Source organism: Suricata suricatta, chromosome 10 (genome assembly GCF_006229205.1).
Source record: "Suricata suricatta isolate VVHF042 chromosome 10, meerkat_22Aug2017_6uvM2_HiC, whole genome shotgun sequence".
Lineage (NCBI taxonomy): Eukaryota > Metazoa > Chordata > Mammalia > Carnivora > Herpestidae > Suricata > Suricata suricatta.
This window is the reverse complement of record NC_043709.1, coordinates 5,689,147-5,701,493: the sequence shown is the minus strand read 5'-3', so window position 1 is coordinate 5,701,493 and position 12,347 is coordinate 5,689,147. Positions and strand designations below refer to the sequence as shown.

At 51.4% G+C, this 12,347-nt stretch overlaps 1 protein-coding gene across 1 annotated transcript in view; it reads right to left on the bottom strand.

Annotated features, from left to right (window-relative positions):
- Positions 1–12,133, bottom strand: part of ARFGAP3 (ADP ribosylation factor GTPase activating protein 3) — a 51,001-nt gene extending 38,868 nt beyond the window's left edge. The window contains exons 1-3 of the mRNA XM_029955400.1: positions 12,060–12,133; positions 8,981–9,118; positions 2,073–2,145 (exon numbers count right to left, since the gene is read on the bottom strand). Coding sequence (XP_029811260.1) covers positions 2,073–2,145; positions 8,981–9,118; positions 12,060–12,133 — 285 coding nt within the window. The remainder of the gene's footprint in view (positions 1–2,072; positions 2,146–8,980; positions 9,119–12,059) is intronic.
- Positions 12,134–12,347: the final 214 nt, after the last annotated feature.

Genomic DNA, 12,347 nt, shown 5'->3' with positions numbered 1-12,347 from the left:
ATTCCCTTGCCTTTGGGGATGTGTCGAGAAGGAAACTGCTGCGACTGAGGTCAAGGAGGCTGTTTCCTGCTTTCTCCTCTAGGCTTTTGATGGTTTCCTGTCTCACGTTCAGGTCCTTCATCCATTTTGAGTTTATTTTTGTGAATGGTGTCAGAAAGTGGTCTACTTTCATTCTTCTACATGTTGCTGTCCAGTTCTCCCAGCACCACCTGTTGAAGAGGCTGTCTTTTTTCCATCAGATACTCTTTCCTGCTTTGTCAAAGATTAATTGGCCACACACCACTGGGTTCAGTTCTGGGCTCTCTATTCTATTCCATTGGTCTATGTGTCTGTTTTTGTGCCAATACCATACTGTCTTGATGATGACAGCTTTGTAGTAGCAGCTAAAGTCAGGGATTGTGATGCCTCCCGTTTTGGTTTTCTTCTTCAATATTGCTTCGGCTGTTCGGGGTTTTTTTGTGGTTCCATATGAATTTTAAGATAGTTTGTTCTAGCTTTGAGAAGAATGCGGGTGCAACTTTGATGGGGATGGCATTGGATGTGTAGATTGCTTTGGGTAATAATGACATTTTCACAATGTTCGTTCTTTTGATCCATGAGCACGGAATGTTTTTCCATTTCTTTGTGTCTTCTTCAATTTCCTTCGTAAGTCTTCTATAGTTTTCAGCATACAGGTCTTTTACATCTTTAGTTAGGTTTATTCCTAGGTATTTTATGATTTTTTGTGAAATTGTGAATGGGATCCGTCTCTTGATTTCTCTTTCTGTTGCTTCATTTTTGGTGTATAAGAATGCAACCGATTTCTGTACATTGATTTTGTAGCCTGAGACTTTACTGAATTCATTGATTAGTTCTAGAAGGCTTCTGGTGGATGGAGTCGATCGGGTTTTCCATGTAGAGTATCATGTCGTCTGCGAAAAGTGAAAATTTGACTTCTTCTTTGCTGATTCTGATGCCTTTTACTTCCTTTTGTTGTCTGATTGCTGATGCTAGGCCTTCCAGCACTATGTTAAACGTGAGAGTGGACACCCCTGTCATGTCCCTGATCTCAGGGGGAACGCTCTCATTTTTCCCCATTGAGGATGACATTAGTTGTGGGCTTTTCATAAAAAAAAAAAAAAAGAACTTCAGGCCAATATCCTTAATGAATACGGATGCAAAAATACTCAACAAGATACTAGCAAATCGAATCCAACAGCACATAAAAAGAATTATCCATTATGATCAAGTGGGATTCATTCCTGGGCTACAGGGCTGGTTCAATATTCGCAAATCCATCAATGTGATACATCACGTTAACAAAAGAGAAGATAAAAACCATATGATCCTGTTGACAGATGCAGAGAAAGCATTTGACAAAATACAATATCCCTTCTTAAAAAGACCCTTGAGAAAGTCGGGATAGAAGGAACTTATTTAAACATTATAAAACTCCAGATTACTTTTAACTCACGAGAAATTCATTTCAGTTTGAATTCCGCTAACTTGGAATTTCTGACAAATTGGTTAGAGGCCATGCTCACCACCACCTCGTCTAGCGCTTGTCTTCATGGACAGAACCCACGGCCCATGCACAGAGATAAAACAAATGTTCCAACAGTGTGAGGAAACTGTTTTCAGCCACCTCGTAAGGGTCAGAATTCATATCTGAATTAAAGCAGGTATTCTAAAAACCTATATAAGCAATCCTCATATTGACCCAACTGGATTAATCAGATACACTGAATTTGTTAATGAGGTTTAATGTATTAGAGGATCCTTATTCAGGTTTGCAGGGGCGGGGAATACCTGTTCTTTTAAAACTGTAAGTTGACCGGACACTGAAAAAGTCCTGTTTTACTCAGAAGCTACTAAGAAGGGGATTCTCATCAGTCTTGTGCGCCACTGTACCCCAGCACCCGGGCCAGAGCTTTGTGTTTACTAGGTACTTAATAGATTTGGGGATAAACAAGGCACCCGGGCCATCCACTCCCAAGCCCGTCACTGGGGCCTCCCAAACTCCTCCTTCCGGGCAAGAACCGAACTGCCTTCCGGCGGAACGCGAGCTGACAGCGAGTCGGAGACGAACTTACCGCGTTCGAGTTTCCTCCAACCTGCATGCATCGCAGCTGAAACCAAGACCAGTTCGAGTCCAGCTCCGTAGACCTGAGGGGAAAGAATGTTCTCAAATGTGAACACGTTCACCCCCCAGAAGGAGGCCACTAAACGTTTGGAAACAAGCGTTCCCTTGATTTTCAGGGTCCTGAGGACTTGCGGGTCTGGGTTCACAGGGATGGGGGTACGGGGCCTGCAGAGTGGGGGACAGTTATGCGAACAGCTCCTGGCCCCTGGCATCCTTCCTGGCAGCCCGTCTGATGCCCGGCCGCGGGCAGGCGGCCGCACGGACTCCCCTGCTGGGAAGCAGGGACAAGGCGAGCTTCCTGGGCTGGTGGAACAGCCGTGACTCCTTGCCTCCCATTCTCAGGGGCCTGTGATCCAAAAATTGGTAACGGAGCTCTGCTCAAACCAGAGGTGCTCTCCGGCTTTCCTCAGCTCGGCTACCCGTTTGTCCAGTCCGACCTCTAACAGGAGCCTCGGGGAGGCTCACAGCCCCGTCAGGTGGAAGGGACCTAGCCAACATCAGCGCCGCTGCGGGGGAGAAAACTCAGGGCTCAGGGCTCCTGACGTGAAAGCTGGAAGCGCCCCGTCCCCATGCTCCAGGTCACTGCAACGGGACACCAAAGCCAGGCAACGTAAAGGCAATAAGCGGATTTCCCAACAGTAAAAATCCGCCCAGTGGTCACTGTGAAGCAAGATGCGGTGTTCCAACAATGCCAGGAGTCCTTCCGTTAAATCCAGGGGTACGAGCAGAAAGCAAGGCTGTCCCACGTCCAGCGGCCCGTCCCCCGCTAACTGGAAAGGAGTGCGGACGGTCTAACTGGTGTAGGAAGAGCACCTGGACAAAAGACGCTTCTTTTCCTTTTATAATGTCCTTCCATGTGCTAATTTCTATGCCCATTTGCGTTGCTTCTTAGCCTTTGTAAGTGTTAGAATGCTATTCTGAAGCCAAGGGCTAGCTTAAAATGAATAGTAATACGAATACGTAGGATTACTCGTACACGTGGCAAATCTACCTCATGGCAATACAGAAAACGTAAAATGTCATCCACCCTTGATACACAACAGATTTCTCAAAGACAGAAATAAAATATTTTAGGATGTAATGACCAAGCAATCTGACTAAATTGTGTACCTCGTTCCGAAACCCTTCTGACAGATCTTAGTCACGTGTTGATGTGACTCCGTCGGACGGAGTCCGGTCCCGTCCCCGGCCCACGCTGTCGGAGGAGGGTGGTGGTTAATGCCACAGCCTCTGGAGACCGACTGAGCCAGAGCAAACCGCAGCTCCGCCACACGAGCTGGGTGGCTTCGGAGAAGTTACTCGACTTCTCTGCGCCTGCTCTCCTCACATGCGAAGCAGTGATATTACAGCATTCGCGATTTCATTCTCGTAGAAATCAAACAAGCTAACATCTGGAGATGCCTGGCTCACGGTAAATCCCAAATGGCTAAACTTCTCACCATCACCGTCTCCACGACCATGTTACCCGTGTCACACTGCGTCAGCTCCAGAGGACAGGAATGTCCCACATCTGTCTGCCACACGCCCACCATCGGCACATAACAGGTACCTGAATTCGGGCTGACTTAATTATGTCCTAAAACTGAGGCTGCAGGTACTCAGATTTGCTAATCAGCCTCAACTTTTGGTCTTAAACTATCTTTTAAAAAAATGCTAAGGGCGCCTGGGTGGTTCAGTCTTTTAAGTGTTCAACTTGACCTCAGGTCATGATCTCACGGTTCGGTTCATGAGTTTGAGCCCCACATCGGGCTCTGTGCTGACAGAGTAGAGCCGGCTTCAGATCCTCTGTCTCCCTCTCTCTCAGCCCCTCCCCGGCTCATGCTCTCGCACGCTCTCTCTCTCTCTCTCTCTCTCTCTCTCTCTCTCTCTCTCAAAAATAGACATTAAAAAATTCCAAGTATCACTCTATCTATTCCTTAGAAATGGAGACTAAAACGAATTGCCCCTGAACTGGGTTGCCAGGGACTGTCTCTCATAACACTGGGATTTCAAAATAAAGGTTTTGATAATAGTGGACTCTGAAACTAATCAACCTTTAGAGGACACTTAATTGCTCATTAAGTGCCCGATCCTACATGAGGCGGTGACTCACTGTAGGTGATTTCCTCCCTCTACTGTAGGTGCGGGCATATGTGAAAGGTGATGATAGTCTGGGGCAGTACTGAGAAAAAAGTAAAGCAGAGGCAGAAAGAAAAGTTGAAGAATTAGTGTCACTTTAACAAAATGGCTCCTGTTAACAACCACGTCCAAGAGAAAATAGGCTTTTGGCAATCTCCATAATCCTCACGTGAGTCCAGGAATAACCTCCCTAAAAACTGCATGAAGGGGCGCCTGGGGGGCTCAGTTGGTTGAGCGTCTGACTCTGGCTCAGGTCATGATCTCACGGTTTGTGGGTTCGAGCCCCGTGTCAGGCTCTGTGCTGACAGCTCACAGCCTGGAGCTGCTTCGGATTCTGTGTCTCCTTCTCTCTTTGTCCCTCCCCGACTCGTGTTCTGTCTCTCTCTGTCTCAAAAGTAAATATTAAAAAAAAAAAAACACTGCATGAATTAGCCTCACTAGTGGCTGCCAGGGTCTGCAAGGAACACATTCAGATAGATTCTAGAATCAGAAGGAATCAGAAGGAATCTCACCAAATAAACATGACAAAGTTAGCATGTCATCAAAAACCTGAATGGCATCTCCGCCACCAAACGCAGGTAATCTAGACTTCTGCTCACGGACAAGTCCAGGAAGAGCTTCCAGGGAGCCGCCCGTTTGTAACTGACTTGGCTGCTTAACATAAGGCCGCGCAAGGCGTCGCCTCTCTGCGCCAACATCGCAAATCGGTCCTCCCCCGGCAGCCGCTGGGCGGGCGCCCGGATGACTCAGCCCTGAGCGCGGGCAGCATCTGCTGGGGACCCGGCGCTTGCCAGGCTTTCTGTGAGTTCATCCGCTTCCTCCTCCCGAAGCCTCTATGGTGACTAGCCGGCTTCTCGTGCCCATGGTCAAGGGAAGGAGACAGAGGCACGAGAGGGAGGGAGCACACCCAGAGGCGGTCAGGGTGGTGCTGGGCTTCAGGGCCCCCAGCAGCCGGGCGCGGTGCCCTCTCTCCTCACGCCCCGCCCCTCCGTCCCACCTGGAAGATGTCTGTGGGTGCCTTCTGGCCCCCCGGGTCCAGGTTGGCCTTCCTGGGTTCACCCCTCAAGACCTCAAAGTTAAGTACAGGCTCTGGCCTGGCAGTCAAGACCCACCACAGTGTCCCCCAAATCTTCCCCTCGGAATGCTATTTCCCTTCCTTTTCCTAAGGAAATACCAATTAGCTATTCAGGGCCCCTGGGGGGGTTCAGTCAATTAAACTTCTGACTCTTGGTTTCAGCTAGGTCGTGATCTCCAGGTTCGTGAGTTCAAACCCTGCTTCAGGCTCTGGGCTGACAACATGGGACCTGCTTGGGATTCTCTCTCTCTCTCTCTCTCTCTCTCTCTCTCTCGTCCTCCTGTGTGCTCTTTCTCTCTCTCAAAATAAACTTAAAAAAAAAAAAAGTAGCTACTAAACATTTCACTTTTTCCAGCCTCTATACTTTCTTTCTTTCAAGGGAGAGAGAGCATGCACACATGCGTAAGCCGGGGAGGGGCAGAGAGAGAGAGAGAGAGAGAGAGAGAGAGGGAGAGAGAGAATCCAAGCAGCGAGGTGGGCTCGATCTCATAACCCTGAGATCATGACCTGAGCTGAAATCCAGAGTCAGATGTTTAACAGCTGAGCCACCCAGGTGCCCCGTACCTTTTCCCAAACCCAGAGCGCTGACCTTTCTCTGCCTTGTTTCCATGATCAAAAATCTCACCAAAACTTCCAAGTTCACTGCAAATGTTGCCACCTCCTTTAACCTTGGACTTACTTTCCAACGGAAGTAGATGAAGCAAGGTTTCTGGGTCCCATGTGGCACTTTACAGTCTATCTTATTATTCATGCTGTGTGGAAGCCCGTCCCTACCCTCCTACTGGTTGCCGTTCACCTTTCGGAAGCTCATGAAATACTTAACGGTGAACTTGAGAAGAAACAGAGCTGGGCGGAGAGGAGCACGGGGAGGCGCAGAGCCCAAGCCCTGGCGTTGGTGGGCAGGGGCCAGTGCGGTCACATCCACTCCGCGTCAGCTCCAAGGCCATGGCCGTGGACGCCTCACCCGCCTTTCCCTTTCTGGTTGGCAAAAGTTCATACATTTTTTCCTTTGTAAAACTGTTGACTTGAAATTCCACTTAAAAAAAAAAAACAAAACCAACCCCAACCTCCATTTGAATAAACATTCCACCCATGCCGAACAGTTCATCTGTTTGTGCCCAGGAGGTGGGGGACGGGGTGTGTGTGTGTGTGTGTGTGTGTGTATGTGTGTGGGCACGCGAGCATGCACGTGTCTGGCAGGGGGAGAGGGTGAAGAGGGACAAGGGATTCTAGAGGAAGGGCTTGTCACTTCTTTATGAACTTTGGGACTGCTTGGATATATTTTTTTTTTCTAATGACCTAGTGTTTGTAATTTCTTTTCACCAATAAAAAATGTTTAATGAGCAAGCCTCCACCTCTTAAAAACAAAAACCCTACCGAGTGCCCTCAGGGTCCTTGACTTCCTCTTGCGCAAATCCTAGATTGCTGCCCTCCAGTTATTCAGGAGTTTTTAACAGTTGTTTCTGAATCATTGATAAACACTGCGATTGATACGGAGTTGTATTTGTCTGACTTTTAAAAGGCTAGTCATTAAACCTAGAGAAACCCAAACAGACCCTGCTGTCCAGCCTCCTTATGCTCTCCGTGAGTCCTCCCCTCTCCCGGGACCCTGTCAGAAAATGGCCCGACTTCCTGGAATGATTTGAGCTACGGGTGTGCTTTGCTGGAGAGGCAAAGGGAGGGCCAGGTTACCAGGGGCGGCACTTGGCACAGAGGAAGAGGGACAGAACACAGTGAAGACAGAAAGGAAGACAACCAATTGGAAACCGCCTTGAGTGCAGACTTCCTGGGCTCTGGGCAGAGCAGGTCACCTACGGTAACTGGTAACAACTGATCTGGGGGTGGACGGGGCGGGGGAGGGGGAAGCACATTAAAAAGAAACTTGCCTTGGCAAGTGTAAGAGTTCCCTTAGGAGGGCGACCAAGCGGCCACTTTACTGTGGGTCGGAGAATCGCTCCAGGCACCGCCAGGGACCGACGACCCCCCCTCTGGGATCTGGAACGTCTCACAGGGTTTGAAATATGGCCTACCATGGAATTCCAGCATCCCCTCACCCCGCAAAAAGGAAACCGCCAATACCATCCTGCCACGGTCCAAAGATGCCCTTGGCTATCTGCCCACCGGAGATCAAACCCGGAACTCCTGCCCCCGTAAAACACCTTGCCCCCCCGAACCAGGCGCGACTCCCCTGACTCCCCGCTCCGGGGTCACGGAACCTCGCCCGGGAACCGCAGATCCCAATAAAGGCTCTCTGGGCTCCATAACTTGGTCTCTTTCTTTCCTCTCGTCTCTGCCTCCATCTATGAAACCTTACAGCAAGGAAGTCCCACAACATTTAAAGAAAGAGGCAAGAATAGGATAGTGTGTTCAAAATATTCTGGAACCAGCATCTAAGAAAAAAAGACAAGAAACGGCCAGACGCTCTGCAACCAGGAAGAACACGAAAACTCCCTTTCCTAAGCAATCCCTACGGAGTTATGCGCCTATAAACATCCAGGCCGTCCTGCCTCCACAGCCTGATTTCCGAAAAAAAGAACTCACGAAGGTTCACCGGGAAAATGTTTCTAAGTGAATACATTTACAAAAGAAAAGGGGGCACCTGTTGGCTCAGTCGGGTAAGCTTCCGACTTCAGCTCAGGTCATGATCTCACGGTTTGTGGGTTCGAGCCCCGCATCGGGCTCTGTGCTGACAGCTCAGAGCCTGGAGCCTGCTTCGGATTCTGTGTCTCCCTCTCTCTCTGCCCCTCCCCTGCTCGTGGTGTCTCTCTCTGTCTCTCAAAAATAAATAAAAAACATTAAAAAAAATTTTTAAGAAAATTATGTTATTATGTTTACTGTATAGTTTCTGTGCCATCATATAAAATGTCTCATTACAAATTATAAGCGATTTTATCTTATAGGAACAAATGCTCTTCCTAGTAATCGTATTATATCGATATTTCTCAAGTCATAATATAAAATAAAGGCGCTCACCACAATTCCAAATAGCCTGCCTGCCTAGCGGGCTCCTTCCCTGGAAAAAGAGGTGGCAGGGGAGGAGGGGAACTGGTTGGAGAGGGTCAGCAGGAACAGAGGTCTGAGCCACGGTGTCCAAGGGGGGGCCACGCACGAAAGCCCCACCTAGGCTGCAACCAGACGATCTGGAGTAGGAGAGGCGTGCCCCCCGGGAGGGAGCCCACACAGCCCAAGTCTGCAGGTGAAAAACGACTTTCTTTTCACAAGCATTTGAAATTGCCACTCAAATTCCCACCACAATCATTCACTCGGGCTCCGTGCGGTCAGCGGCCCCGGGAGCCAGAGCCGAGGCCTGTGCTGTCGCCCTTTCTGTCAGCCCACAGCAGCCCGTCCCCTGCCTCCTCAAGCAAGCCACAGGGCCGCTCCGCCGCGCTGCTGGTCATTCGAAGGCGATGGAGGGAAGGGAATAGAGTCTCGCGTCCTCCATTCGGACTCCGTCCGCAGCACCACAGCCTCGGACCTCTGACCCGGGGCTCCACGGAACAGGAGCGGAACAGAAAGTAAGTCATGTTCCCAGCTGACCTCACTAGAAGGATCTCGATTTCCACAACCATTCGCCAGCCTCTTGTGCTCCCTGGCGGCAAAGCAAACGTGAAACAGAAAGGGGGGAGGGAGCCACTCCCGCCCGCGGTGAAAACCGATCTGCTCACCTGATAAAACTCAAGTGGACCCCAAGCGACCGGTGCGACCCCGAGCAGTCGATGCAAAGGAACACGCCGTAGGTGATACTGGCCCAGCTGGGGTTCTTGGCGCCGCAGTCAAAACACACCTGAAAGACAGTGTCAGAGCTCGGTCGTTAACCCCGTCCGATCAGCCCAACGAGCCGTCGTGCGGGGTGCAGCAGCGATCGAGCGCGCGGGGGCTGCTGGACCTTCACAATTCGAAACTGGGCATCACAGAATGTCTCACCGGATTTAAAAAAAACTTTCGGGGCACCTGGGTGGCTCTGTTGGTGAAGTGTCCAACTCTGGGTTTCGGCTCAGGTCACGATCTCACGATTTCGTGAGTTCGAGCCTTGCGTCGGGCTCCCAGCTGGCAGTAGGGAACCTGCTTGGGGTTCTCTCTCTCTCCCTCTCTCTGCCCCTCCTCCACTCACGCTGTCTCTGTCTCTCTCAAAATAAATAAGTAAACTAAAGAGTTAAAAAAAACCCTCGACTTTTCATTTATTATTACATTACAGGTAATTATATATTAATTAAGCATCAGCAGGGCTCCTACCAGTCACGTGACTGAGCACTGACCAGGGATGTCCCCCTGCTGGGGACACTCAAGGCCTCGGGGCCTCCCAGACGGCGGCTCCACACCAGCCAGCCGAGGCGCAGGCGATGGGGGCCGCCCTCACTTGCGCAGGGCGGTCTGTGACCGCTGAGAAGGCAGAAGGTTCCGAGAGGAGGTAATAAAAGGCGCCCCGGCCTCCCCTCTGTCTCTCGCTGTCTCTCTCCCCTGCACTGGCTCTGGGGGACAGGCGAGCGGCCCAGCGGAGAGGCTCAGGCGGTGAGGAAAGAACCCCCCGAGTCCGCCAGGCCAGGGAGGAGCAGGGGCCGGCTGAGCACCCCACGCCTGAGCTGGAGGCTGCGCCCCAAGTGCAGAGACGGCAGCCCAGCGCACGGCCTGAGGCCCCGCATGAGAGACCCGCGGCCTCCTCCCTCAACGCCGACTGAGGCCCAACAGCCTTCATCTGACAGCGTCCGGCAGCAGGCGCACAAAAACGACTTTATACAGTTTGTCACGGAAATCAATATTTGCAATTAATTAAAGTCAGAACAACAGAATGGCAAAAATTCTACTAATTAGAGGACACTTGTCTTCCAGGCAATGAGCCTCATGTTTTGTTTTAATTTTTTTTAACTTTTTTAGTGTTTTTATTTATTTTTGAGAGAGAGAGAGAGAGACAGCGTGAGCAGGGGAGGGGCAGAGAAAGAGGGAGACACAGAATCCAAAGCAGGCTCCAGGCTCTGAGCTGTCAGCACAGAGCCTGACGCGGGGCTCGAACCCACAAACCGGTGAGATCATGACCTGAGCCGAAGTCGGATGCTTAACTGACTGAGCCACCCAGGCATCCCAAGAGCCCCATGTTTTAAATACACTTAATAGACAGAGAAACCTATGTGAAGTTTGCCCCAACTAGAGCCATCAAGAAAGATCTGGCTTCTGGCCTTCTGGGGGCAACAGGAGAGCAAAAACACGAGCAGATTATCCGAAGCCCCTCAGCACGACGGGCTCACAGGAAGTCACGTGTGAACAGCGGGGCCAGAGTGACAGCCGGTGTGGAAGGTGCCCGTCTACTCCCTTCGGGGTTTGCTGAGTGCCTGCTGAGTGCCGGACACCGTGGCGGGCACCGCGGCGTCTTTGGAAATATCTGGCGTCACAGACTCCACGCACCCCTGCTGGGTCCCTGCCCCCGCAGGCCACGTGCTGGCCCTTCTGGAGCTCGCTGCGCAGGGGGAGGGTAGGACCCAGAAATTAAGATGCTCTGTGGTCACAGCCAGTGGAGTAAGGAATCCCCTTCCGTGGGACACCAGACGGTGTGACCGGCTCTGCCAACGGGGCTGGGCTCTGCAAGAGGCCGCCTGCGGCCCCCCACTTACTCACCCCATAGCTGTGCACTTGCTGCCAAGCAAGGACCGGGCACACAGTCCAGCAGGCAAGGCCGTTAGTTACGGGTGCATCTTAGTAAGCGAGGACGGGATGGAAACCGGTCCAGACGGGGTCCCAGAGGAAGCTCAAGAACAGAATCCTAGGGGCGCCTGGGTGGCTCAGTCGGTTGAGCGTCCGGCTTCAGCTCAGGTCATGATCTCACGGTTTGTGGGTTCGAGCCCCGCGTCAGGCTCTGTGCTGACAACTCAGACCCCGGAGCCTGCTTCCGATTCTCTGTCTCCCTCTCTCTCTGACTCTCCCCTGCTCACGCTGTCTTTCTTTCTCAAAAAAATAAATAAGACATTAAAAAAAAAAAAGAACAATCTTAAAGCACAGCAAGCGACGGAAGCCTGCATAGGAGATGGCCCCGTGGAGGGGGGTGACTGTGGAGACGGTGCGTAGCCCCGAACATGCAAGACTGAGCATCCTCCCTGAGGTGGTCTGGCCGCGCGGCTGAGGGGGAGCACACCGGCTTCTAACAGGCTGGCCTCCGCGTCCTCCTGACCCAGCAGCTGAGCTGGGGAATTGCCAGAACGTTCGCCCCGGGAGGGCAGGGCTCCCATCCCGTGCCCCTGAGCTGAGCGCGGAGCCCGGCACCAAGCAGGCACCTGCGAAGTGCAAACACAGGTGGCTGGACAGTCTGTAGGGGCGGCTGAGGTCAGGTGCTGCGGGGTCCCAGTGCGGCAGGCAGCCTGGCTGATTTGAGCTCCCGACTGCACTTTGTTTCAATGTGCGGTCCCAAACCACAGTTGAGATATGGTTTTCTTTCTTTCTTTTTTTCAAGTTTACTTTTTTATTTTGGGAGAAAGAGAGAACGAATGAGGGAAGGGCAGAGAGAGAGGGAGAGAGAATCTCAGCACGGAGTCCAACTCGGGGCTCAATCTCACCAACCCCAACGGTGAGATCATGAATGCACGGAAATCAAGAGTCGGACGCTCAACCGACTGAGCCGCGCAGGCGCCCTGAGACCCGGTTTTCTAAGCGGAATATCGCTTCTCATGGTGACGGAAAACGAACGCCTCTCACAGTTGGCTTTGCCTAGGGAGCAGACAGTAACTACTAGAGAAGTAACGGCTAATGCTGAGTGCTTACTCCACATCAGGCATTGCTACCGGCCGCTGAACCACCAGAACAACCTGAGAAGAAGGCGTTATGATTATCCCCATCGAGGCCAGCTTCTGGGCACATGTATGACCTGTACATCCGCCCAGGGCCCACGGCTGCCTGATGCTCTGCTGTCTCATCCTGAAATTCTCAACACTTTTTAATGTTTATTTTTTTTTAATTTTAGAAAGAGAGAGAGAGCATGCGTGAGCAGGCAAGAGGGCAGAGGAAGAAAAAAGAAAGGGTCTTACGCAGGCTCCACACTCAGCATAGAGC